Source organism: Apium graveolens, unplaced genomic scaffold, assembly GCF_009905375.1.
Source record: "Apium graveolens cultivar Ventura unplaced genomic scaffold, ASM990537v1 ctg458_1, whole genome shotgun sequence".
NCBI classification, from domain to species: Eukaryota; Viridiplantae; Streptophyta; class Magnoliopsida; order Apiales; family Apiaceae; genus Apium; species Apium graveolens.
The window spans coordinates 93,323-118,437 of record NW_027418609.1 but is presented as its reverse complement, the minus strand read 5'-3'; the positions used below and the strand labels follow the sequence as shown (position 1 = coordinate 118,437).

Genomic DNA, 25,115 nt, shown 5'->3' with positions numbered 1-25,115 from the left:
TTTCTTGGACTGGTTATCTGGTGAATCTAATATTTCGGTAAATGCAATTCCAGTTCACACAGCTCCACCTTCTCAAACTGTTTTAGATGATATTTCACAATATGAGTGCATTCTCCAGTCTCATATTCCGATCCTTCACAAAATATTCCAACTATTAATTCAGACTTACCTAGTTCCAATTTTCAATATGAGATGTTTCTTAATACTTCTCCATTACATAACTCTTCTGTATTAGTTGTACCACTAAGACAATCTAATCATGTCAAAACCAGGCCCACCTGGTGGGCTGACTATCAGACTATATCAAAGTCAAAAACTCAAGCTTCTCACATCAAGTTACATGTTCCTTCTCATGTGTCACATTCTATACCACCAATTCTCTGTGAATCTTTTGATCTACTCTATTTACATATTTCACAACATTCATATAATATGAATAATCAAGAGGTTCTTGCTTTTACACATAGTTCTGCTGTTATTTTTGAACCTAACCACTATCATCAGGCCATCAAAGATGACAGATGGGTTGAAGTTATTAATAAGAAATTGGTTGTTTCAGAGTCCAACAACACCTGGACTCTCATGTCTTTACCTGCTAATAAAACCACCATTGGATGCAAGTGGGTCTTTAAGGTAAAATATTTTTCAAATGTTACAGTAGAACATTTTAAGGCAAGACTTGTAGTTAAAGGCTACACTCAAACTGATGGCATTGATTTCCATGATACTTTTTCCCCAGTGGTCAAACTTGTTACAGTACGAAATTTGTTAGCAATTGCAATGTCAAAAAGGTTGTTATATTGAACAGCTAAACATTAATAATGCATTTCTTCACGGTGATTAATAGAAGAAGTGTACATGAATCTTCCCCAAGGTTATCGTCATGTAGGTTATAACTCTCTTGATCATCTTGTTTGTAAACTCAACAAGTCTTTATATGTTTTACGACAAGCTTCTCGAGAATGGTTCACTAAGCTTACTTCTTGTCTCTTAGAAGCTGGTTATACTCAATCCATTCTGGACTACTCTTTGTTCACCTACAAAATTGGTGAAAGTTGTATTGCAGTGGTTGTGTATGTAGACGACATTCTCCTCTATGGTAACGATTTTAATCTCATTCAGTATTTAAAATCATTGCTTCACCACCGTTTCAGTATCAATAATTTAGGTTTTGTGAAATTTTACTTGGGTCTTGAGGTGCATAGGAACAAATAAGGGCTATTTCTTAGTCAACATAAATTTATAGTTGCTCTTTTAAAGTCGGCCAATATGGAGAATTGCAGGCCATTATCCGTTCCTTTACATCCTTATATTAAGTTGTGTGACAATGATTTGTCAGGACCTCTTATGTTAAATCCTTCCTTATACAGAATACTTATAGGAAAGTTGTTGTATCTTACTTCTTCTCGTCTTGAAATTTCATTCTCTGTTCAATTACCCAGTCTGTTCTTACATGCTCCTCGACAAGCACATCTTATTGCGATTGAGTGCGTGCTGCGTTACTTATAACTAACTACCCATCATACGTTGTTCGTTCCTGCTGTGAACGATTTGCAGTTCAAAGGCTTCAGTGATAGTGACTGGACAGGTGACCCAGCCGATCGTAGGTTTGTTGGAGGGTATTGTTTTATATTTGGTTTAGTTGTAATTTCATGGCGTTTTCAAAAGCAATCCTTAACTTCTAGAAACTCTTGTGAGGCAGAGTACATGGCTTTCTTAAATGTTTTGTGTGAAGTTATATGGTTAAAATGTCTTCTTTTGGAGCTTTGAGTTAATGTTAATTCTCCAGTTCCTCTTTATCGTGATAACAAATCAGCTCTTAATTTGGCAAATCCTATCTATTATACTCACACTAAGCATATCGAGTTAGCCTGTCATTTTCTACGTGAAAAGATACGACTGGCCTTCTCAATGTCTTTCAAATTCCTTCCAAGAAAAATACTGCAGATAATTTAACAAAGGGGTTGGGTAACATTCCTCATTGGTCATGGTCTACCAAATGATTCAACTTTTTCACATCATCCTCACTTTATGAAGGGCCTCACGTCATATCTCATTGTCTTTCCCTTTTTGCTACTTTTGTCAACAGCCAAGATTGTGATCACGATGATCATGCTGCACCTATTCCAGTTCAAGTGGGGCTAATCAGAATAGATTTCAAGTTTAAAATAAGATACAGCTACCATTTTCTAAACAATCCTGTATATTTATGACAGAATTAGTTACAATTGTCAAACTGCATATAAGTATACCGTATGTGTACATTTCATTTTTCAAGTTGATCTATAATATAGTTTACGGTATGAATAATATAATTTTCTTCTTCTTCTCTTTCAATAAATATTTTATCAATAATTAGAAGAAGTTAAATTATCCCAGTAAACGAAAATTGATAAATCTAATACGTTACAGATGGCACTTGTATCAGGCAAAATTAACTTTGGGCCACATAACAAAATTTTTAGTGATGAAAGTTCACGACAAAAACCCATTGGACATGGGTTCAATCTGGATCTACTTCCAATTTATTTTTTTTGCTAATTCTACTTTCAATTTCATTTGATCCGGATGAACATGTAATACCTACCAATTAGATTATTAATTTGATGTGGATGGACAGGTAATAAATTTCTATCAATTGAATTGCAAGTACGTATAAATAGTACGATAATAGAAATTCATGGATTTTTAAAAATCTTCAATAAATCGGTTAGTAATATTTGACCAATTAAATAAATCATTCAATTTATCAAAACTTGAAGTTAAATATAAATTGATATCTTAATTAAATAATTTTAATTTCCGAAATCTATAATTATAATGAATAGTTCCTTCGATTTTTAAACGAAGGGAAAATTGCGTTTATAAAATTCGCTTGTACTTTTGCTGAGAGGAACTTGTCATAGATGACAGAAGCATGTTACGTAAGCCCCCAATGGTTCTGATGTTACTAAATAAAGTAATAGTAGTATAATAAATGGTCCTTCGTGGAAGGTGTCATGAAAGCAGATTGAGAATAATTTATTTGAATAGTAAAAACAGTGTACTAGTTTATTTTTGAAAATGAATATTTTGGAAAGTCCAAATACATAAATAATTAAATTAGCTTATATTTACGTGTACCGTAACAATTAATTCCTAATAATTGTATAAATATATTAAAAAATTAAATAAAGATTAATATTTAAGAAAGGTCCCTCGTAACAATGAATCGTTGACAAACAATCATTTTCCCTCTTAATTCACAATAGTAAAATTATTAATATAAACATAAAAATTAATATATATAAGGATTGAATCAAGACACTAACTATAAAGATAAAAGTAGCATTTAAACTATTCAACCTGCTTGAATGCGAGCGTAACTATATACAAAGTCTTTCTTAAGTCTTCTCTCATATCACACACAAACACATACAATGTCTACTTCACTAGCACCATCCATTGCAGGAATGATCCAAGCTGCTCCCTCTAACCCTAACCCTAACCCTAACCCTACTATTAACGATATTTTTACCAGCAGCCACAATTACCATGATGATCTGGGGTTTGAATTATCGGATTATCTTGCTTTCGAAGATCAGCTAGGTGATGGTTATACATGTAACTTCACTTCACCTCTTTGGAATACGCCGGTGATCTTGCAACAAAATAATAATGGAGTGATCTTGCAAGAAGACAAGAACAACACAAGTACAGAAAGTTCGCTGAACTCTAATCATGATGACATGGATAGCAGTCACTTGTTGCAAACGTAATTATTATTTTCATTTGTGTTATTTGTTCATCAACTATTTTTTTTTACTGTTTAATTGTTTGTAGATTAATTGTTTCTGACAGTTTGATTTTTGTATTTGCGCAGAAATAAATGCAGCAAAAGAATGAAGACATCGGATAAAAGTAATGTTAATGGTTCTAGAGTTGCTTTCAGAATCAAGACTGAGCTTGAGATTTTGGATGACGGATATAAATGGAGAAAATATGGGAAGAAGATGGTTAAAAACAACCCTAACCCAAGGCAAGTTTTTCCCAATCACCATTCTAATATTTCTTCATTTTTTTTAAGATCTTCTCCCATGACCTAGAAGTTTATTACTAAAACACAATCGTCTTTTCTTTAAGTAAAAGAAACGACAAAGATTAAAGACAAAATTCGAACTCTCAGCATTTTTGAACGAGGGATCAGTGAGAGACCATTAGATCAAGAACTGATTTAGCATCTCTTTCGACAACTATCTAGTAATAGAACTATATTGCATCTCTTTCGTATTATGCAGTTATTTTTTAACTACAAATTCGCATTATAATCAACATATGTATCTGTAATCTGTTATTGCTGGGTGTGATCAACTAATATGAACATCTTTGGTTTAATTTGCTATATTTATGTTGGTGTTTGATTAATTAGTTATGTTGTTAGTTGCTGCTAATTGATTAGTTTATACTGTAGTTGCCAACCTTGAAAGTTTGAATATCTAATTTTAAATACGAGAACATCAACATAAGATAAGTTAATAGGAATAGAATACTCCATTCAATAACCATATGGCCTATGGCCCCCTATTACGAAGACTTGCACTATTTAGTCAACTGTAGTCCATAGATGAGTTTGCGCACACTTCGAAAGTGGCTATATTTATATCTTTGCATCGTAGCCATCTATACCAAGTACATTACTACTTGCAACAAAATAATCGACGTCAGGTATAGACCTGTATTAAGATATTGCATGTGGTCATGTGATCTAATATGCTACCGTTTCACTTTTCTTAAATGTAATTTATAAAGTCGATTAGCTTGATTGGACAAATACTCTCATCTATCATCTCAGATATAATTACAGAAATAGCATTATGCAATCTGTTATGATATTACAAGATTCTGATGTGTGTGTTCTTACTTCTTACACATGGGAAGTACAGGAATTACTACAAGTGCTCAAGCGTAGGTTGCAAAGTGAAGAAACGAGTGGAGAGAGATTTAAATGACTCCAGCTACGTGATTACTACTTATGAAGGATTTCACAATCATGAAACCCCTCATTCTTTTGTCTACTACAATACCCAGATGCAGTTTGATTAGTAGACTCCTAATTGTATAATACTTCACCCCTCAAGAAGTTAGTGATGACATAGTTGTATTCACAAATGAACAAAGGCTGTGCTTGAAGCGATATTTGTGCATCAGTACAATCGAGCTGATAGATAATTGAAAGTTGTGCTCGACGTCATATTTGTGCACTGGTAAAATCAAGTGTCTACTGCATTGTACCTCCTCTAAACCTTCTGCATTGGGTACCTCATATATTTACAACAGTCTTTTGCACTGACACTACATTCTTCATGTACACTGGTAGATAAATGAATGTTGTACAACATACATTTACTAATTCTTTTACTTTTATGTTCGTTTATCTTTTTACATTAAATTGTTGATGATTCATTCGTTTTTCTTCTGACTAGCTACAGTCTAGGTGTAAGAGTTGAGTTTATTTCAGAAAACTTTGAATGCACAAAACAATTTTACGAAGACTAGAAAAATAACTTGCCATAAACACAAGGAATGCATAAAATGTAATTGGCACTTGAGTTGAGACTGCAGTACAGTCGTAGCTCTCTATTAAGGAACGTAAGGAGTGCACATCTGTATTAATTACAAAAAAAAAAAAAAAAGTTGGCTATTCTCATAAAATTAATATAACACAACCTACTTTCACATCTTCAATATATTAAAATAACTTCCTGTAATGCTCTCAACTAAGATCAAATAGAGTAACTAGAGGAAAACTAGAGAATGCGTGCATTTAAATTGTTAGTAAACAATTTTTAGTGTTCTCTCATTTCATTATCATAAATTTGTAAAGGAGTATTGTTCTATCATTTCATTGTGATATATTTAACTCCTTAAGAGCAGCAGCACTAAAATTAAACTTCAATGTAAAAGTGAAGAGTTTCCATAAAACTAACAATAAGAACCATAAAACTAATCAGCAGTACATAACAGACAACAAGCACACTCACGAATATTTCATAATGTCCAGGCCAGTTATGAAGTCACTATTATAATTTAACCAAAACAAACAAATATATATAAATATGAATATGTAAAGCTACACAGGCTAGCAGATTTAGAAACTTCGGGTACAGGATGCATCTAAAAGTCATAAATGCAGTAGCTGATAAAAATGGTTGCTAAATGGTCACTCTTAATAGTTGCCATTGATTAATCAAGCTATCCATAGGAGAACTCCTTGTCACCTGAGTCGGTGCAAAAGCGTGGAGGGACGGAATAGCACAACTTGACACAATATAAACTGTGTATTGAAGATGGTTAATATCTTCAATTGGTAATTATAAGAAACACTATGCTTCGGTGCAACTCGAAAATACGAGTTATAAAAGATAGCTTATATAAGAACCCTGGAGCATTTACCAAACTTAATAATAATGTAAGACAAGAGGATTCTTTAAATTAAGGAGGTTGAAAAAGCAGTCGGAGTGAAGAGGTGAAAGAGAGGGGTGTCTCAGCAGGCATGTACACAATTATTAAACCAGAATACCCCAATCTAGTCCACAAATTTGTTCAGTGTTGTAATTAGATAGCGTCTATGTCTAACCATGCAGAATAATCTAACATTTGTCGGATTACTTTCTATGTACTGATAAAAAAGAGGGTTAGTATTAAGAACCCGGGCTGCAGGGGGTCATATTTGTTACAATAATGGAATTGAGAGTGATATCTCAGCTGAGGGCATCTGCTGTTTCTTAAGAATTTTGTGCTCAAACAGGTTTTACTTCATCCCGTCTCCAGAAATATTTGAAACTTTGAGGAATGAGTAAGATCAGGCCCAGAAGAGAGCTTAGCCGTTCTGAAACTCCGGGTTTTTTTGTAAATTCATTGATCGGCATTTATTTCTTAGAACTTGCACACATACTGGTCAGACAAGATGGAAGGTGTTCTGAGAGATGGGATATGTAAATGTGTTTTATATAAACTAGAGGAGGGTATTTTGGCAATTATCGAAATAGTTGTTCTGTTGTTTTCTTTAGGTATCTATGCTCTTAGGCCTGACATGGAGCCTGATGTGGAGCATAACTTAATTGTTAATTATTCCCTAGATGTGTCCTAAATCACAGGCCCAAGGTTGGTCTAATACTCATAATTCTTAAATGAAAAGGTGTCGGCCTTATCTACCTAGTTCGGAAAAGAAGCTAACCGAATCCGCAAAACGTGGCCCTTAATGCCAACTAAACATACTTCTCGAGAATGCGTGGCTGTAGATATGCATTTCAATAATGCATATATAGATAGTTAGATACATACACATAGTTCATATGCGTGAATGCTAGATACGCATTCACAAATTGTATATCCTGAATTAAAAATTAACTGGCTACAGATGGAGAAAGGAGAAACGAGGTTTCAATTACTCAATTAGGGGCAAATATGAGATTCCAATCAACTGATTTTAAAGAAAACCCAACTCTAAAGTTCCTGATGGATCCAATAGTTCTATAAGCAACAGAAGAATTATTGTGAAATGGATAGGAATGGAGAGAGAGAACAGAGAGCAATGAAGAAAGAGACGAGGGAGAGACCATTCGTCGGAGGAAGGGAAGAACAGAGCGTGGAGATTAGTAAAGAAAAAGGGGTACACATGTAAATAATGCTTATATCAATACATACAAATAGTTTATATGCATAAATGCTAGATACATCAGACGCATTCACAAGTTGCGTATCCTGAATCAAAGATTAACCGGCTACAGCTGGAGAAAGGAGAAGAAAAGAGGTTTCAATTACTCAATAAGGGGGCATATATGAGGTTTTAATTAACTAATTTTACAGAAAACCTAACTCTAAAGTTTCTTGATGAATCCAATAGCTATATAGCAACAGCCGAATCATTGTGAAATGGATAAATATGGAGAGAGAAATATGAAAACAAAGAAAGAGATGAGGGAAAGAACCATTCGTCGGAGGAAGAGAAGAACATAGTTTGGAGATTAGTAAAGAAAAAAGGGGTACACGTGTAAATATATAGTGTACGTATAGGTAGCTAAAGTAAACAAACCTGCATGTATAGGTAGTGTCGGGGAGAAAGGATGAAAAAACTGAAACAATCGCTCTTTTTACCATGTACTTAAATATATACATTGATGCGTATTTGTAGAATATAAAGGACCACTTATTTTGGGTTACTGCCGTAAGGGCCTTCCTTTCTCAGGTTGAAGTAGTTTGGTCACTTATTCTAAATAGACAAACTTCTATAGTGCTATGACTTGGAAATTTGGCAAGATTTATGAATTTGAAGGTGCTTAAAGCCTCCTGACAAAAACAAAAGTGCTTCGGGCCTTAGAGTATGGGTTAATTGCTGGCGTTGTTGGTTTTGTTTAACTTAGTCTGACCAACCTTTGTCAGCAAAATATGGAATGAATATTTTTATATGGAACAGATAGATATTGAATTGATATTACAGGATTTTATAAGAGTCAAAGCAAGTGGAATTGAACATGTTAATATTTTCTGGTTAACACGCATGTGTGTCAGCTAGAACAATAGTAAGAAAGATTTAAGGGTTTCAACAAACTATTCTCTAAGTAACAAGTTTCAACAATAAGATTCTACATATCATTACTCCAGTGAGAGAATAGGCGCACTAAGATAATTATCACAAAACCAAGCCATGTTAACAAGGAAGAATAGACATGGAAAGACTTAGCTAATATGCAGACATACAGTTCACTGAATCTAAATTAGCATAGGTATTCCGAAAAGATAAAGAATTACTGAGTGCACAAAACTCAAATTCAAGTTTTAGGTAAATCACATTAATTATCAATTCTAAAATTTTTCATATTAGTTTCATGAAGTAAGATACTCTTTTCCTAGAATAGAGGAGTTCAAAAAAGACAACAAAAGAAAGATAACATGCTTGTGACAGAAATTACAAACTTGCTTAAATTGAAACAAAAATTCCAAATTCAGAATCTGGATTGGCAGATATTGATAAATCAAATTATCTACATCTGTTGCCCTTATGATTACAAAGGAACGAGGAAAGCTATAAGCACAAATGTAATATAAATTCCCAACATTTCAGGATAGGAAGATAAAATATTATGTGTACCATACCATGTAAAATTCTCATCAAGTCAGAACTTCAAACAAGACCTGCTTTCTAAACGTTGAACCTTTCACCAACCACGTTGTTTGAGAAAGTTTTTAGTTCTCTTACTCAAGCGAGTGAAGACAATTACCACTAAAGCTAAGACCCATGGAGGGATGCTACCGCCAGAGAAATTAAACTTCTGTGCCCATTGTGGAGACTCCCTCACAACAAACACTATCACAATAGTCATAAATGCCACTCCTACTAGTATCTTAGTAATTGGATTGATGACGGAGTCCTGGAATCATTCACAAAAACAAATAAAGTCATACAAATATTAAAATCAATGCGCTAATATACTTCTCTCACACGATATAATCATTGAACTTCCCACAAATCTCTTAATATATAACATTATCATTTTCAAATCAAACTTTTCATAATAGACGATTTGTTAGCGAAAAAAACCAATATCACTTGTTTTCCTCACACACTTTCACGTAATCATTATAGTGACCTAATCACAAACTCAAAACCTAAAGTGATAATTTTATATCTACTTCGAAATTACAACATTCAAAGCATGTACAAGTTACATCTAATCTTGTGGAATCATAATTCTCATCTTAAAGTCACAATACTTATACATACATATAAAAATTACATTAAAAAGAATTAACAAAATTCAATCTCAACACTAGACAGCTTCAACTTCATTAGTCAGTACATCCATATACAGCATTTACAATTTCATAGTAACTCATCTCTACAATATAATCTCGAAAAACTTCGTAGAGTTCTATTCATTATCGAGATTAAAAATACATCATATCTATTCAATTGACACTGAGAAAAAAAAATCAATTAGTCAAAACGAAAGCGAGAACAAACCTTAGGCTCTCCATCAACGGAAATAACAGCACCATCAGTATACGGAAGCAAAGAGCGTCCATTTTTGGGATTAAACCTAATCGGAACGCCACGACCTGAAACTGAGTTGTAAGCATAAATAGCTTTAAAGCCGTACTTATCGAGAATTTCAACAACTTCGAGCTGATCCTGTTCGTAACCGCCGAGACTTGCTTTGAAGACGGCGATTGGACCTCGGCCTTGCTTGTATAGATTGATCTCGACTTCGGGAGACTTTTGATCGGAGTTTTGTGAGGTTAGTAGTGGTGATGGCTCGTCGGAGGTTTCGAATCCGGTGGTTGGAGATGCTTCGATTTCTCCGACGGTGCTCATAGTGATTTATTGTAATTTAGTTGATTGATAGCTGTGGCCTGTGTGTGTTTTTCTCTGGCCGGCGAGATTAAATGCTGGGGTTGATGAACAAAAAACAACTAGCAGTCTAAAGTTTTTTTTAATTATAATGTTTGTACCGCACCAGTATCCGTATATTGGTTTTTAAGTCAAATTTTGAAAAAATGGAGATAAAATTTATCTTCATTAAGCTCCATGTCCTCCTATATAATATTAGAAACTTCGAATGCTTCCTCAATTTTAGAAGTGAATATCCCCTTAACTATTATTATATTATATTATTCTTACCCGTTATTTTATATTTAATGAATGAATATAAACAGGGTAGTAAGTGTACGTTTAAAACGAAACGATTAAACTAAATCTGTAAAATGCCGTTAGTATGTTTACAAATAAAAAACTACAAATTAACATATATGTTGAATACGGAGTTGACCAAAATCTTGAATTTTATTTAAATAAACTATATGTACTGCTCTATATTATTACTGAGTTAACTACTAACTTACAATTAACTTACTCAATTTAAAAAGATAAAAAATGAATAACTGAAGTCAGAATAACTTGCAATCAAAATATATAATAATGTAAAATTTACATTATTGTTAATATTACAATTGATTTTAATGAAAAATATTAGTTTTTTAAATTTAACGTATGTATGTATGGGAAACTGTTAGTTTTTTTATTTACACTAGTGTTAACAAGATTAAGTTATCGTAAATTGTTGTATGTTACATCTCTTAGTAAATTATGATGGTTTCAATTATTTATATGCTAAATATCTGATTTATGTACATGTATAATCATTATTAACATCTAGTGAGATAATTGATTACTCAAATAACATGCATCTATAATTATTCAAAAATTAAAATTATGTAAGAAATAAATTGTTATAATTTATATATGATATTCACATTATCACTGACAAACAATCCATATCTATTTTTTAGGCAACCGATTATCAATCATGGTTGTAACATAAAAATGAATTATATATTTTTAAGACTTATTATTGATATTCATGATTTTTTTCAAGAATTCGAAAGAAAATTTGTATTTATATCGTTATTTAAACCGTTTTCAAGTTTCTTTCATTACGACTACAATATTTTTTCATATAATAATTTGATAACATTTTATACTATTCTTCTAAAATAAAAAATTTCATTTGGATAAAGTTTTTTAAATATCATGAACTGGTTAATTCTTTCAAATTATTGAACAATATATGTTTTTTTCCTTAAATAATATAAATTGCATTGAATCAAATGCTACAATATAGTATAGATATAAATTTTATTTGAATAATTCAAAATTTTAAAATAATTCAAAATATTTGTACAATATTATCTTGATCAATGAATATTGTTGATATAAAAGAATTCTTTTTAAAAAGTTAGTTTTTTTTAAAGTGAAAAATGAAAAATAAACTGATTTAATATATAATCGTAGTTTTAACCAATTTAGTGAGATCTCATTTCAAATTTCAAATATTCCTAAAATTGGGACAAATCCCAAAAATAATAATGCGTTATCAGTGAAGTTAGTAATTTTAATATAAATAATTAATTGACTCGATCCTATAAAAATCTCAAACACATTAATTTATATTAACATAAGATATTAAAAAATTTCACATTATTGGTAAGATATTTTCGCCGAGCTTTTAATTTAAATTTACTAAACGTAAAATATGACGATGTTTTTCGGCCGGGTCATGTAGTCAAATTTCGAGTATTTTTTGAATAATGGGCCAAGTTTTAAAATGCATTGACTCATTAAAATTCGAACTTATCTAAATATGTAATAACAATATAGATTATTAATATATAAGCGATTCTATATTCAATATTTTTTAAAAATTATATATGTACATTTTAATTACTTTTATAATAAAAAATATGTTAAAAATACATGAGATATATTTTCAAACTAAAAAATAATTAATAAAGAAGATTATAATCCATTTATGTATTATGCCTAATTTTGTATCTGCAATTCAATTCTTTAAAATTAATTGTACAAATATTCAACTAACTATCTTTTTTTGCGGAATTCAAGTAAGTATCTTTAAAGTTAAATAAAATATTCATTTAGCACACTTAGATATTATGTGTATGATAAAAAGCACATGTGACAATATGGTGTAGTGTTAAGAGATTATATAGTTGAATGAAATAACGTGAGTTCGATTCCCACAAACCACATCTTTTATATAAATATTAAAAACAGGGGTAATTTAGTCTTTTCAATGAGACTTTTTAATCTCATCAAATTATACGCATGTTCTCCTATTATATATAGATGAGATTACTTCGTTGGTTATTCTCTATTTTTTCCCACGAGGACTCGAATATACGACAAAAATAACCAATTTTTTTTATAAATAAATAAAAAAAATCGGATATATTTTATTTACTGACAAAAAAATTCTATGAATGACCACATATTTATCGGAGATTTCGGAGACCACCTATATTCTGCAATCAAAACACTATCAAATATACTATTTTGTGAAATATGTTTTACACATATCACTAATTTATTAAAATTGCTGAAGATCATTTAAGTTTAATAAGTATAGAATTAATAACATTTTCAGCCTCAATTTTGCACCCGTGTACCCATAAAGTCCTCAAATTTGAAAGCTTATCTTTTCAGCTCTCGGGTATCCAAAATGTGCCTTTTTACCCTTGTGCCGAGATAAGTCAGAAAACGTTATGTAACAGCGAGGCTAATTCAGTAATTAACCAGCCGATATTCAGATAAGTTTAAAACGTACCTTTTGGACCTTAAAATTTAGAATTGCACCCATAAGCCCCTAAAAATAAAATTAATTATGTGTAAATACCTAATGACCTTGTTGCCACAACAGATGCTCATGACTTGAAAGTTTGTTGCTCGAACCTTTTTATTCTGATCTGTTCAACTAAAGTGGCAAGAAGAGCATTCTCTTTGATTTAATAATGTTGGGCATTCGCCTTGTTTTAATATTGTAGCCTCCACGGATACCAAGAATGGACCTCTCCTACAAGCAATGAAGAAACATTTAGTTTAACCATTCCATTAACATTATGTTCTTTTTATTTTAAGAATATTCAAGCTAATAAAACACATTCAGAATTTGTCATACAATACTTGGTGTTAGAAGAATCTAATAGTACCATAGACTTTGCTAATAAAGTCTACAGGAATATAAAAGATGAAAGAGAAATAGAAGTTTCAAACTTAAAGTCTACAAAGACTATAGAAATAACAGTAATAGAAAAATTACATCCAACTCGTTTTATTACTTGTTTTGAACCTTATATAAATGTACAAAATATTTTTTTTTTCAATTTCAAATAAAGATCTCATCACAAATCAAATCAACCTTAGAGAAGTGGCTGTTGGTTTAAGTTATAGATGCTCACAGTCTTATGCTTATGATAATAAAGTGAACCCAGAATGAAATCAGGTGTTTGCATTTTCCAAGGAGCGGATTCAATCATCAATCCTAGAACCAGGTAGGAAGTTAGTGCTTAAAAGATAAGTCCAGCACGGACGTTAAATCCACTGTGGAATGAAGATTTAGTTTTTGTTGTTGCTAAACCTTTTGAAGAACAATTCACAAGAATAATTCAGCAGAAGATGGGTCATGCTGAAAGTATTACTACGTACATAAAATAGAGTGTTGATGAAGAATTGAGGGATGATACTTCCAGTTTGGATGTCAAGCCAAGCCAGAAAAAGCGTCTTACCTTCTGTGTTGAATGGGATATTAGTGTTGGGAAATCCACTTTCCTGCAAAAAATAGCCAATGAAACACTTGAACTACAGGATCTTGTTGAAATTGTTCCAAAATCCGTCAACAAGTGGAAATATGTAGGACCTGATTACTTCAATATATTTGATGCTTTTTATGCTGAGCCCGAAAGGTATGTGTATACCTTCCATAGTTACGTGTTTGTCACACGACTAATGTAGGAGAAGGAGTCCTCCGGCGGAATTAAACCTCTTAGGTTGATGGAAAGAAGTGTTTTTAGTGATAGAATGGTATGTATTATAACTTATAAAATCTTATTGTCTGTCTGATGCAAAGTATAATGCTGCTATTGACTTACAATAGAATTAGAAAATGCTTAAGCTATTCAATTTCGTTTGCATGTTGAAGCACCTAAAATTAGCATACCATGGCTAATTATGTTTTCCTTAAGGTGTTTGTACGAGCTGTTCATGAAGCAAAGTGGATGAATGAAATGGAAATTAACATATACGACTCTTGGTTTGATCCAGTTGTGTCATCTTTTCCTGGACTTGTTCCTGATGCCTTCATTTATCTTAGAGCAAGCCCTGATACTTGTCATAAGAGAATGCTGCTACGGAAGAGGCCTGAGGAAGGGGGTGTGAGCATCGATTATTTGCGTAGTTTACATGAAAAACTTGAAAGCTGGCTTTTTCCATCAGAAAGTGGAAATCATGGTGTATCTTCAATAATGGATTCAAAAATTGGAAAGGTACGAATTCGATTATCAACCCTTGAAGCTCATCGAATATACAAATGCTCACTATCCTCTTCTTGTTCTTCATTAGATTTTAGGGGTTTATGTGCGCAATTTCAAATAATAAGGTCCAAAAGGTACATTTCAAAAGTATCTAAATATCGACTGAATAATTACTAAAATATCCTCGCCGTTAAATACCGTTTTCTGACCCGTTTCGGTCCAAGGATAAAAGAGAACATTTTGGATACCGGAGGGCTGAAAAGGTACGATTTCAAACTTGAGGGTTTTGTGGGTACACTGGTGCAAACACTGAGGCTGAAGAGGTCGTTAAGCCATAAGTATAATGTGTATGTTCTGCAATTTGAACGAATGTTCTACAAACTAAACAAGTTTTATAAAATAAAATATTTTGTAATGTTCTACATGCAGTACATGTATGATGTTAAATATTTTGAATAAAATAATGATCTTTATAGAACATAATTCGCAAAATAATACGTTTTGCAATATTTTTATGCAAGATTTTAGTTGCAGAACATAAATGGTCTCCGTGGTCTCCAACAAAAACGTGGTCTCCATTGAATTTGACTCTATATATGGAATATTTCACCGATGACATGTTGGGATATCTGAGGCTTAAGTTGGTCAATTTTCAAAAATAATTATGTTTGCTAATTTTTTAAAAAATAAACTAAACTTGTACTTCACCCTACTATTCATTCATTTTTAAATTTTCTCGATTTATCAAACTTAAATTTTCTTTATCATCTTCCATATTTTTAATATTTTACTACTTAAGTTTGAATTGATATCGCATAATTTTACTGATTTAAAAAAATTTCTTTTTCTTTTTTAAATTCATAAACAACCCAAATATAAAAATTTGGGAAAGACAAAATAAATGTAGTTTAAGAAAAATAAATTTATTTAGTCTATTCATCATACTTATATAATAAAAAATACTACTTTATTCATGATTTTTTAAATAATATATTCTCAAAATATCTGTTCACGTACAGATTACAACAAAAAATGACCAAATATGACCTTCTTGTTTTCTTTTTGAAAAAGAATAATTGAAGTTAATTTTTGTTTGCATTTAATGTTATATTAAATCTTAAATTTTCACAAAGATAATATGAAATTATGAACTAAATCAGAAAGTCAAATTTTATGGAAACCACTTATTTTTGGAGATCGTGAAAATTACTCACATTCTGCAATTGCATAAAAATATTACGAAATATATTAATCTGTCAATCATGATCTGTAAAGATCATCATTTTATTCAAAATATTGAATATAATACTTACACTGCATGTAGAACATTATAATTTTATTCTATCAAATATTTTTAGTTTGCAAAATATATACATTCTACTCATTAAACTTAATTAATCTTTAACAATTTTAATAAATGAGTGATATTCGTAGAATATATTTCACAAAATAATATATTTTATAGTATTTTGATTGGAGAACATACATGGTCTCCAAGTTATCCGACGATGAAATTACTTATGTACCATTTTAACCATATTAGTGTCAAAAAATGCATTTAATTGAAACTGAACCGATTACCTCATAAGGTGATGAACTTAATGTCACATCTACAACCATTGTATCAGCACAACATTTGATGCATTTCTTAAAGGCTTCTACTTTCGGTAATTAAATATGTATATTGTATAAACAATCTTAATATGTAATGATTAAAATTTAAATTATGTGAAAAATAATTTACACTAATTGTTAGATATTGAATGCGAAATGTAACACAAAGGGGGGTGAATATGTTTCTTGGATTTTACTTGGCTATCAAAACTATTTGGATTGTGGTTGAACAAAGCAGTTAAGAATTGTAGAGATATTATGTTTAACAGTACTCAAACAAAACACAGTATATCAAAAACACTTAATAGTATTAATTAAGTTTGTCTTGCTACAGATCTGTGTTCTTAGAAAAATAAGAACTCGGCTATTATCTTGAGAGAATACAAGATTTTTCTAGATCTGTTTGTTACTACTAAACTAAGGGCTTATTGTAATATCCGTGAATTTTAGATAATAATAATAATAATAATAATAATAATAATAATAATAATACTCCAACTGAGATAATTATTAAATCATTAATTAGATAAAGAAAGAAGGAGTTAACGAATTCTAACACAAGTCGGGTAACCTATGCCTGTATATACAGTGACATTAAATCAACCCTAAACACAATTGTGAAGCAGATGATAGACTGAAATCGCAGCGGAGCAATAGAATAGAAGCAGAGAGAGAGAGAGAGAGTTAATATTCGTGAATAAAAGGTACATGTCCTCTATGTCTACAACTTTAGTTAACTAATTCCATATTCATATTAGTTAATTTATATGTACTATATTAATATATTATGATTGAGGAACATTACCAATTTGGCATGTCTGGTAACTTGTGTCTTTGCTGCTTGTGTCAGGGTATAAGTATTGATTGTTAACATCATATGTGTGCCTTGTATATTTTAGCAATTACTATCTTCTAACATATGTTTGAATTATGAAATTTGTTTGCTAAGTTTTTCTTGTAGCTCCGATAACTAGATCTTGTAGCTCTGATACCAACTTGTGACGCCCTCAATATCGGGGTTAGAAAATGAGGACCCACACACTATTAAACTAATACAATAACAACAGATATAATAAACCCCGATAATAATAACATGATCTATTCATGATTAAATATGAGACAAGATTGCAACTACCAACTAAAATAAATATAATACAACCCAAAATATACTTAAATTCAAATTTATTCGATTCCGACATGGAATCGACAGAAAACCCAAAATATCTGATCCAACTTATACGAGTTCTCCAACTAACACGCTTTCTCAGACACACAGCAACTAACTGCTCTGGCATCTGGAAATTTACAACCCGGTAGGGACAGCCAGGAATGCTCTTGCGGGTGGTGCGCCTAAGTCTGGCCATCTTCTTGCTTAACTGTCATGGTTAGATCAAAGCAAATAAATGAGCAAAGAAGCTCATCAAGTAACTAAATAAACAGTTCTATAATGTAATATCAATATCAATATCTAAATTTGAGGCATTCTACTTTAAATCTCCAAGTGGCAGATTTCCATGAATGGCTAAGTGAAGGTCATGAAGATGGTTTTGGGCTTTCAAGAATCAAGGCTCAGGATTGGGTGAAAGACTATCCCCGATAGACTCTTACATTACTGGACTAGTCCCACTAGTCTCTTACGTCTATATCCAATCCATCAGGAATTCATTTGGAAAACCTTTGTGTTGGAAGAAGGAAGACTTGTCTAATTTTTTTTTATCATTACCAAGAATATGAAATCATTTGGACTCATTCAAGTCGAAAATCATTCTTAAGTTCAATTCGATTATCAACCCTTGAAGCTCATCGAATATATAAATTCTCACTATCCTTTTCTTGTTCTTCATTAGATTGTTGGGGTTTATGTGTGCAATTTCAAACAATAAGGTCCAAAAGGTACATTTCAAAAGTATCTGAATATCGGCTGAATAATTGCTAAAATATCTCGGCCGTTGCATACCGTTTTCTAACCCGTTTCGGCCCAAGGGTAAAAGAGCACATTTTCGATACCGGAGGGATGAAAAGGTACGCTTTCAAACTTGAGGGTTTTGTGGGTACACTGGTGCAAACACTGAGGCTGAAAAGGTCATTAAGCCATAAGTATAATGTTTATGTTCTGCAATTTGAACGAATGTTCTACAAACTAAACATGTTTTGTAAAATAAAACATTTTGTAATGTTCTATATGCAGTACATGTATGATGTTAAAGATTTTGAATAAAATAATGATCTTTATAGAATATAACTCATAAAATAATAGGTTTCGCAATGTTGTTATGCAAGATTTTAGTTGTAGAACATAAATGGTCTCCGTGGTCTCCAACAAAAATGTGGTCTCCATTAAGGGTGAGCAAAACCGAACCGAAACCGAAAAACCGAACCGAACCGGTAAAATTCGGTTCAGTTCGGTTTGGTCTAAGTTTTTTTGAAAAAATTTGATATTTCGGTTTTTCAGTTTTAACCGAAATAAAATCGGTTCGGTTCAATTCAGTCTTTCAAAATATTAATTCAGTTTTAACCGAATTAATCGAATAGTGTATATATATTAATTATATTTTATGTATAATATAATATAGATAATTAGAATTAGTTAGTAAATATTAATTGAAAGTACACTAATACACACTCGATTCGATTAACAAGGAACACAATACAGATCTTAACCTAATTCACATAGACTTTCAACGACGTAGATTCTATAGTCATCATAAATCATATATACTTTGAAATTTTCAGGGCACTTCATGGCACACCCTAGTCACCAAGTAGCATTCCTTCTGTCTGTCCCTTCGTGAGAATTGTTTTCAAGTTCCTTTTGATAGATTATCAAATTAATTACAATTACTATCAAGCTTTAAAATTATTGTCAGGATGAATATATGAAGTGGTTTATCATGAGCACATTTGTTGATAGTTCTGCATTTATTCTGCTGATCACACATTTTACTTTTTATCTTGCCTTTTAAAAAAAAATCAATTTACAACTTCATTTGTATTTGCAGAAACATATTTTTTTAAATATTTCGGTTTCATAAACTGAACCGAATAAACCGAAATAATTCGATTTAGTTTTCAGTTCGGTTTTATACATAAGTTCGGTTCTGTTCCGTTATAAAAAAAATCAACAATTCGGTTTTCGGCTAATTCGATTCGGTTCAGTTTCAGACCGAACCGACCGAATGCTCAGCACTAGTCTCCATAGAATTTGACTCTATATATGGAATATTTCACCGATGGCAGGTTGGGATATCTAAGACTTAAGTTGGTCAATTTTCAAAAATAATTATTTTTGCTAATTTTTTTATAAAATAAACCAAACTTGTACTTCACCCAACTATTCATTCATTTTTAAATTTTTTCGATTTATCAAACCTAAATTTTCTTTACCATCTTCCATATTTTAATATTTTACTACTTAAGTTTGAATTGATATCGCATAATTTTACTGATTTAAAATAATATCTTTTTCTTTTTAAATTCATAAACAACCCTAATATAAAAATTTGGGAGAGACAAAATAAGTATATTTTAAGAAAAAAATAATTTATTTAGTCTTTTCATCATACTTATAAAATAAAAAAAACTACTTTATTCATGATTTTTTAAATAATATATTCTCAAAATATTTGTTCACGTACAGATTACAACAAAAAATGACCAAATACGACCTTCTTTTTTTCTTTTTGGAAAAGAATAATTGAAGTTAATTTTTGTTTGCATTTAATGTTATATTAAATCTTAAATTTTCACAAAGATAATATGAAATTATGAACTAAATCAGAATGTTAAATTTTATGGAGACCACTTATTTTTGGAGACCGTGAAAATCAATCATGTTCTGTAATTGCATAAAAATATTACGAAATATATTAATTTTCCTCATGATCTATAAAGATCATCATTTTATTCAAAATCTTGAATATAATATTTACACTTCTTATAGAACATTGTAAAATATTTTATTCTATCAAATATTTTTAGTTTGCAAAACATATACATTCTATTCATTAAACTTAATTGATCTTTGAAAATTTTAATAAATGAGTGATATTCATAAAATACAGTTCAAAAAATAATATATTTTATAGTATTTTGATTGCAGAACATACATGGTCTCCAAGTTATCCGACGATGAAATTACTTATGTACCATTTTAACCATATTAGTGTAAAAATGCATTTAATTGAAATTGAACCGATGTCCTTATTAGGTGATGAACTTAATGTCACATCTACAACCATTGTATCGGCACAACATTTGATGCATTTCTTAAAGGCATCGCCTTTCGGTAATTAAATATGTATATTGTATAAACAATCTTAATATGTAATGATTAAAATTCAAATTATATGAAGTATAATTTACACTAATTGTTAGTAATTGAATGCGAAATGTAACACAAAGGGGGGGTGAATATGTTTCTTGGATTTTACTTGGCTATCAAAATTATTTGGATTGTGGTTGAACAAAGCAGTTAAGAATTGTAGAGATATTATGTTTAACAGTAATCAAACAAAACACAGCATATCAAAAACTCACTTAATTGTATTAATTAAGTTTGTCTTGCTACAAATCTGTGTTCTTAAAAAATAAGAACTCGGCTACTATCTTGAGAGAATACAAGATTTTTCTAGATCTGTTTGTTAATACTAAACTAAGGGCCTATTGTAATATTCGTGAATTTTAGATAATAATAATAATAATAATAATAATAATAATAATAATAATAATAATAATATTACTCCAACTGAGATAATTATTAAATCACTAATTAGATAAAGAAAAGAAGGAGTTAACGAATTCTAACACAATTCTAACACAAGTCGGGTAACCTATGCATGTATATATAGTGACATTAAATCAACCCTAAACACAATTGTGAAGCACATGATAGACTGAAATCGCAGCGGCGCAATAGAATAGAAGCAGATAGAGCGTTAATATCCGTGAATAAAAGGTACATATCCTCTATGTCTACAACTTTAGTTAACTAATTCCATATTCATGTTAATTAATTTATATATAATATATTAATATATTATGATTGAAGAACATTACCAATTTGGCATGTCTGGTAACTTATTTGTCTGATGCTTGTGTCAGGGTATAAGTATTGATTGTTAACATCATATGTGTGCCTTGTATATATTTAAGTAATTACTATCTTCTGACATATGTTTTAATTATGAAATTTGTTTGCTAAGTTTTTTTTAGCTCCGATAACTAGATCTTGTAACTCTGATACCAACTTTTGACGCCCTCAGTCTCCGGGTTAGGAAATGAGGACCCACACACTATTAAAATAATACAATAACAGCAGATATAATAAACCCCGATAATAATAACAGGATCTAAACAGGATTAAATATGAGACAAGATTACGACTACCAACAAAAATAAATATATTACAACCCAAAATATACTTAAATTCAAATTTATTCGATTCTAACATGGAATCGACAGAAAACCCAAAGTATCTGATCCAACTTATACGAGTTCTCCAACTAACACGCTTTCTCACACACACAGCAACTAACTGCTCTGGCATCTGGAAATCTACAACCCGGTAGGGACAGCCAGGAACGCTCTTGCGAGCGGTGCGCCTAAGTCTGACCATCTTTTTGCTTAACTGTCATGGTTAGATCAAAGCAAATAAATGAGCAAAGAAGCTCAGCAAGTAACTAAATAAACAGTTCTATAATGCAATATTAATATCAATATCCAAATATGTGGAATTCTACTTTAAATCTCTAGGTGGAAGATTTCCATGATTGGCTAAGTAAAGGTCATGAAGAAGGTTTTAGGCTTTGAAGAATCAAGGCTCAGGATTGGATGAAAGCCGACATTCATTACAAATTATTAGCAGGACTTTGATGAGTTGATCAATTGAAAGGAAGCATATAATCAAGTTCAAGAATCAATATCAATATCAATACAAAGTAACAGGGTTCTGTTAAGTGGAATTTATGTCCACTTAGAACGTCCTATAATGGCTTGAATTGATGTTTTGTACTCGAGTTATTTGTATATTTGATGTGTTTTTGTAGTGTTTTTGTATTTCAGGCAAAAATAAGGGATAAAGGAGATTTAGCATTGCTATGGTACTAAATTGGTGTTAGGAATGTGTCTAGGATGAAAGCTCGTGGAAAGCCATCTCAAACTAGTCAAGAAAATAAAAATCAGAACATTTTCCAGAATGTCAGCGCGCTCGCGCTGTAGTAGCGCGCGCCCGCGCCGGGTGGGCAGGAAGACAGCGCGCCTGTGCCGGTAAAGCGCGCGCCCGCGCCGGTGAAGCACGCGCCCGCGCCAGGGCGATAATTCAGAATCCTGTTTCAAGTACAAGAGTGCTTTTCTGGACTTCTCTTCTGATTTGGGGCTGCTATATAAAGACAAATAAAAGACGTTTTTCATAACAGAGCTTAAGGAGAAGACATCAAGAAGACATAGGAGCACAAATACAACCAAGGCGAAGAGAATCTAGTTTATTCTTGTGATTCTATGTTTAAGTTATAATCTTGGATGCTAGTTTTCTTGTTTTGTTGAACCTATACTCTTGATTAATGTACTTTGTTTATTATTCAGTTTTATAAAGACTTAGTTTATTATACCATGTTTTTATCGGAACCCACGGTGATGATGAGTTCGGTTATTGGCTAATCGTTATCGTGAGGTTCTAGCGGATTTACTTATGGATTTCAATAGTTAATATGTTTTGATGCCTTAGTGTGTGGTGATCGTATGATATCCTAGTATTGGTTGTGCTTATTCGTCTTATGAGCGTCGCGAACTTATAAGATAGCGTGTTAATCTCTATTGAAGCGAAACTGAATATAGGGGTTTAGAACTTACCATGCTAGCATAGGTTCATATATTTGATATGCATGATTCGTAGGTAATTTTGTGGATGTCTGGTAGTAGGGTATTCGTACAACGAAAGTTGGCGTTTACTAGTTTCTGTTATCTGATTAGTTGTCATCACCATTGTATGCTAAGTTTAAGAATAAAAAGGCTATTTAATGAAGTAGTAATGAAGTTAGAAGCCCATGTTTGTGTTATATAAGTAAATCAACCTTTTAATCTTTTAGTTAATTGCAAGTTAGTTAATAATCTTAGTTATAGAAAATCTCAACTTGTTATCATCTTAGCATTGAATAATAACCATACTATTGTTGCATAAGTACATTGATTGAAATTAACCTAAACTAGTCTCTGTGGGAACGAACTAGAATTAATTCTATATTACTTGCGATCGCGTATACTTGCGTGAATATTAGCGCATGTTTTCATCCTAACAAGTTTTTGGCGCCGCTGCCGGGGACTCGGTGTTAATTTTTAGTTTATGTGTTTGACATCAGTGGTCGTTAAAGTTCAGTGACTTGGATAATTTACTTACTTGTTTACTGTTTGCTTTTTCAGGTACTCTAGAGAGCGTTTATGCAAACACGTTCTCGATCTTGAAAGAGAATACTGGATAAAGCGGAGGACGAAGTTTTTGCAGAGGAAGAAGTGTTTTTAGAAGAGGAGAAAGTTGAAGAAGAAGCTCTTGCTGCGATGGGTGAACCAGAAGCAAATACAAAGGCTTTGATGGACTACTCTCAGCTGAAAATCAGTGATATTCAGTCTAGCATTTCCAGACCAGCCATCGCTAACACTTTTCAAATCAAGGCTAGCACGATTCGGATGGTGCAGAACTCGGTTCAGTTTGGGGGTTCTCCGACGGAAGATCCCAATATGCATATTAGAGATTTCATTGAGATTTGCGACACTTTCAAATTCAACAATGTTTCTGAAGATGCTATTAAGTTGAGGCTTTTCCTATTTTCTCTGAGGGATAAAGCTAAGTGTTGGTTGCATTCTCTACCACCAGGCTCTATCACCAAGTGGGAAGATCTTGCTCAGAAGTTTCTCACTAAATTCTTCCCTATGGCGAAAACAGCTGCAACCAGGAATGCTCTTACTTAATTTCCGCAGCAATCGGGAAAATCTTTGTGTGAAGCTTGGGATTGTTATAAGGAGATGCTTAGAAAGTGTCCTCATTATGGGATGCCTGACTGGATGATCATTAACTGCTTTTATAATGGATTGGGTGCGAATTCTAGACCCATGCTTGATGCAGCATCAGGTGGAACCTTATGGGCTAAAAGCTACGATGAAGCTTATGATTTGATTGAACTGATGGCTGCTAATGAATACCAGAACCCTTCTCAGAGACTAACTCAAGGAAAGGTAGCATGAATTCTAGAGGTAGATGCAGCTACTGCTATTGCTGCTCAGCTTAATGCTTTGGCGATGAAGGTGGATTCTTTGGCTAATTATGGAGTTAATCAGATCACTAGTGTCTGTGAGCTTTGTGCTGGTGCGCATGAGACATAGTGGTGTGCTATTTCTAGTGAATCAGCTCAGTTCGTGAGCAACTTTCAGAGATCTCAGCAACCAATTCCATCCACCTATCATCCCAGCAAGCGCAATCATCCTAACTTCAGCTGAAGCAACAATCAGAATGCGTTGTAGCAGCCTTATCAGGAGTATACAGCAAAGCAATACGACCCTCCTGGTTTTCATCAACCGCAATACGCACCAAGATAAAAACTCCAACTGCAACAATCTAATGAAAAATCTGAATTGGAGGAGTTGAGGCTCAT

At 32.0% G+C, this 25,115-nt stretch overlaps 3 protein-coding genes, 1 non-coding gene and 1 pseudogene across 4 annotated transcripts; 3 read left to right on the top strand and 2 right to left on the bottom strand.

Moving 5' to 3' along the window:
- Positions 1–432: 432 nt before the first annotated feature.
- LOC141702056 (putative mitochondrial protein AtMg00820) lies at positions 433–804 on the top strand. The gene has a single exon (XM_074505757.1). It carries the CDS (start codon positions 433–435, stop codon positions 802–804), a length of 372 nt encoding a protein of 123 aa, XP_074361858.1.
- Positions 805–3,335: 2,531 nt separating this feature from the next.
- LOC141702054 (putative WRKY transcription factor 75) lies at positions 3,336–5,390 on the top strand. Its single transcript, XM_074505756.1, has 3 exons — positions 3,336–3,754; positions 3,863–4,018; positions 4,923–5,390. The coding sequence occupies exons 1-3, from the start codon at positions 3,420–3,422 to the stop codon at positions 5,080–5,082; spliced, it is 651 nt and encodes a 216-aa protein (XP_074361857.1). The 5' UTR covers positions 3,336–3,419; the 3' UTR covers positions 5,083–5,390.
- A 3,574-nt stretch (positions 5,391–8,964) lies between these two features.
- LOC141702053 (uncharacterized) lies at positions 8,965–10,473 on the bottom strand. The gene is made up of 2 exons (XM_074505755.1): positions 10,004–10,473; positions 8,965–9,410 (listed from the first exon to the last, which is right to left on the bottom strand). The coding sequence occupies exons 1-2, from the start codon at positions 10,352–10,354 to the stop codon at positions 9,198–9,200; spliced, it is 564 nt and encodes a 187-aa protein (XP_074361856.1). The 5' UTR covers positions 10,355–10,473; the 3' UTR covers positions 8,965–9,197.
- A 3,535-nt stretch (positions 10,474–14,008) lies between these two features.
- Positions 14,009–23,989, top strand: LOC141702055 (uncharacterized; annotated as a pseudogene).
- Positions 23,990–24,413: 424 nt separating this feature from the next.
- Positions 24,414–24,518, bottom strand: LOC141702057 (small nucleolar RNA R71). The gene has a single exon (XR_012566993.1). It is a non-coding gene; the product is annotated as a small nucleolar RNA R71 (small nucleolar RNA).
- Positions 24,519–25,115: the final 597 nt, after the last annotated feature.

Coding starts and splice junctions, on each gene's coding strand:
- LOC141702056 (XM_074505757.1), top strand. CDS start 433: ATGAATAATCAAGAGGTTCTTGCTTTTACACATAGTTCTGCTGTTATT.
- LOC141702053 (XM_074505755.1), bottom strand. CDS start 10,354: ATGAGCACCGTCGGAGAAATCGAAGCATCTCCAACCACCGGATTCGAA. Junction 9,411..10,003: donor CCGTTGATGGAGAGCCTAAG/GTTTGTTCTCGC, acceptor GAATGATTCCAG/GACTCCGTCATCAATCCAAT.
- LOC141702054 (XM_074505756.1), top strand. CDS start 3,420: ATGTCTACTTCACTAGCACCATCCATTGCAGGAATGATCCAAGCTGCT. Junction 3,755..3,862: donor AGCAGTCACTTGTTGCAAAC/GTAATTATTATT, acceptor GTATTTGCGCAG/AAATAAATGCAGCAAAAGAA. Junction 4,019..4,922: donor AAAAACAACCCTAACCCAAG/GCAAGTTTTTCC, acceptor TGGGAAGTACAG/GAATTACTACAAGTGCTCAA.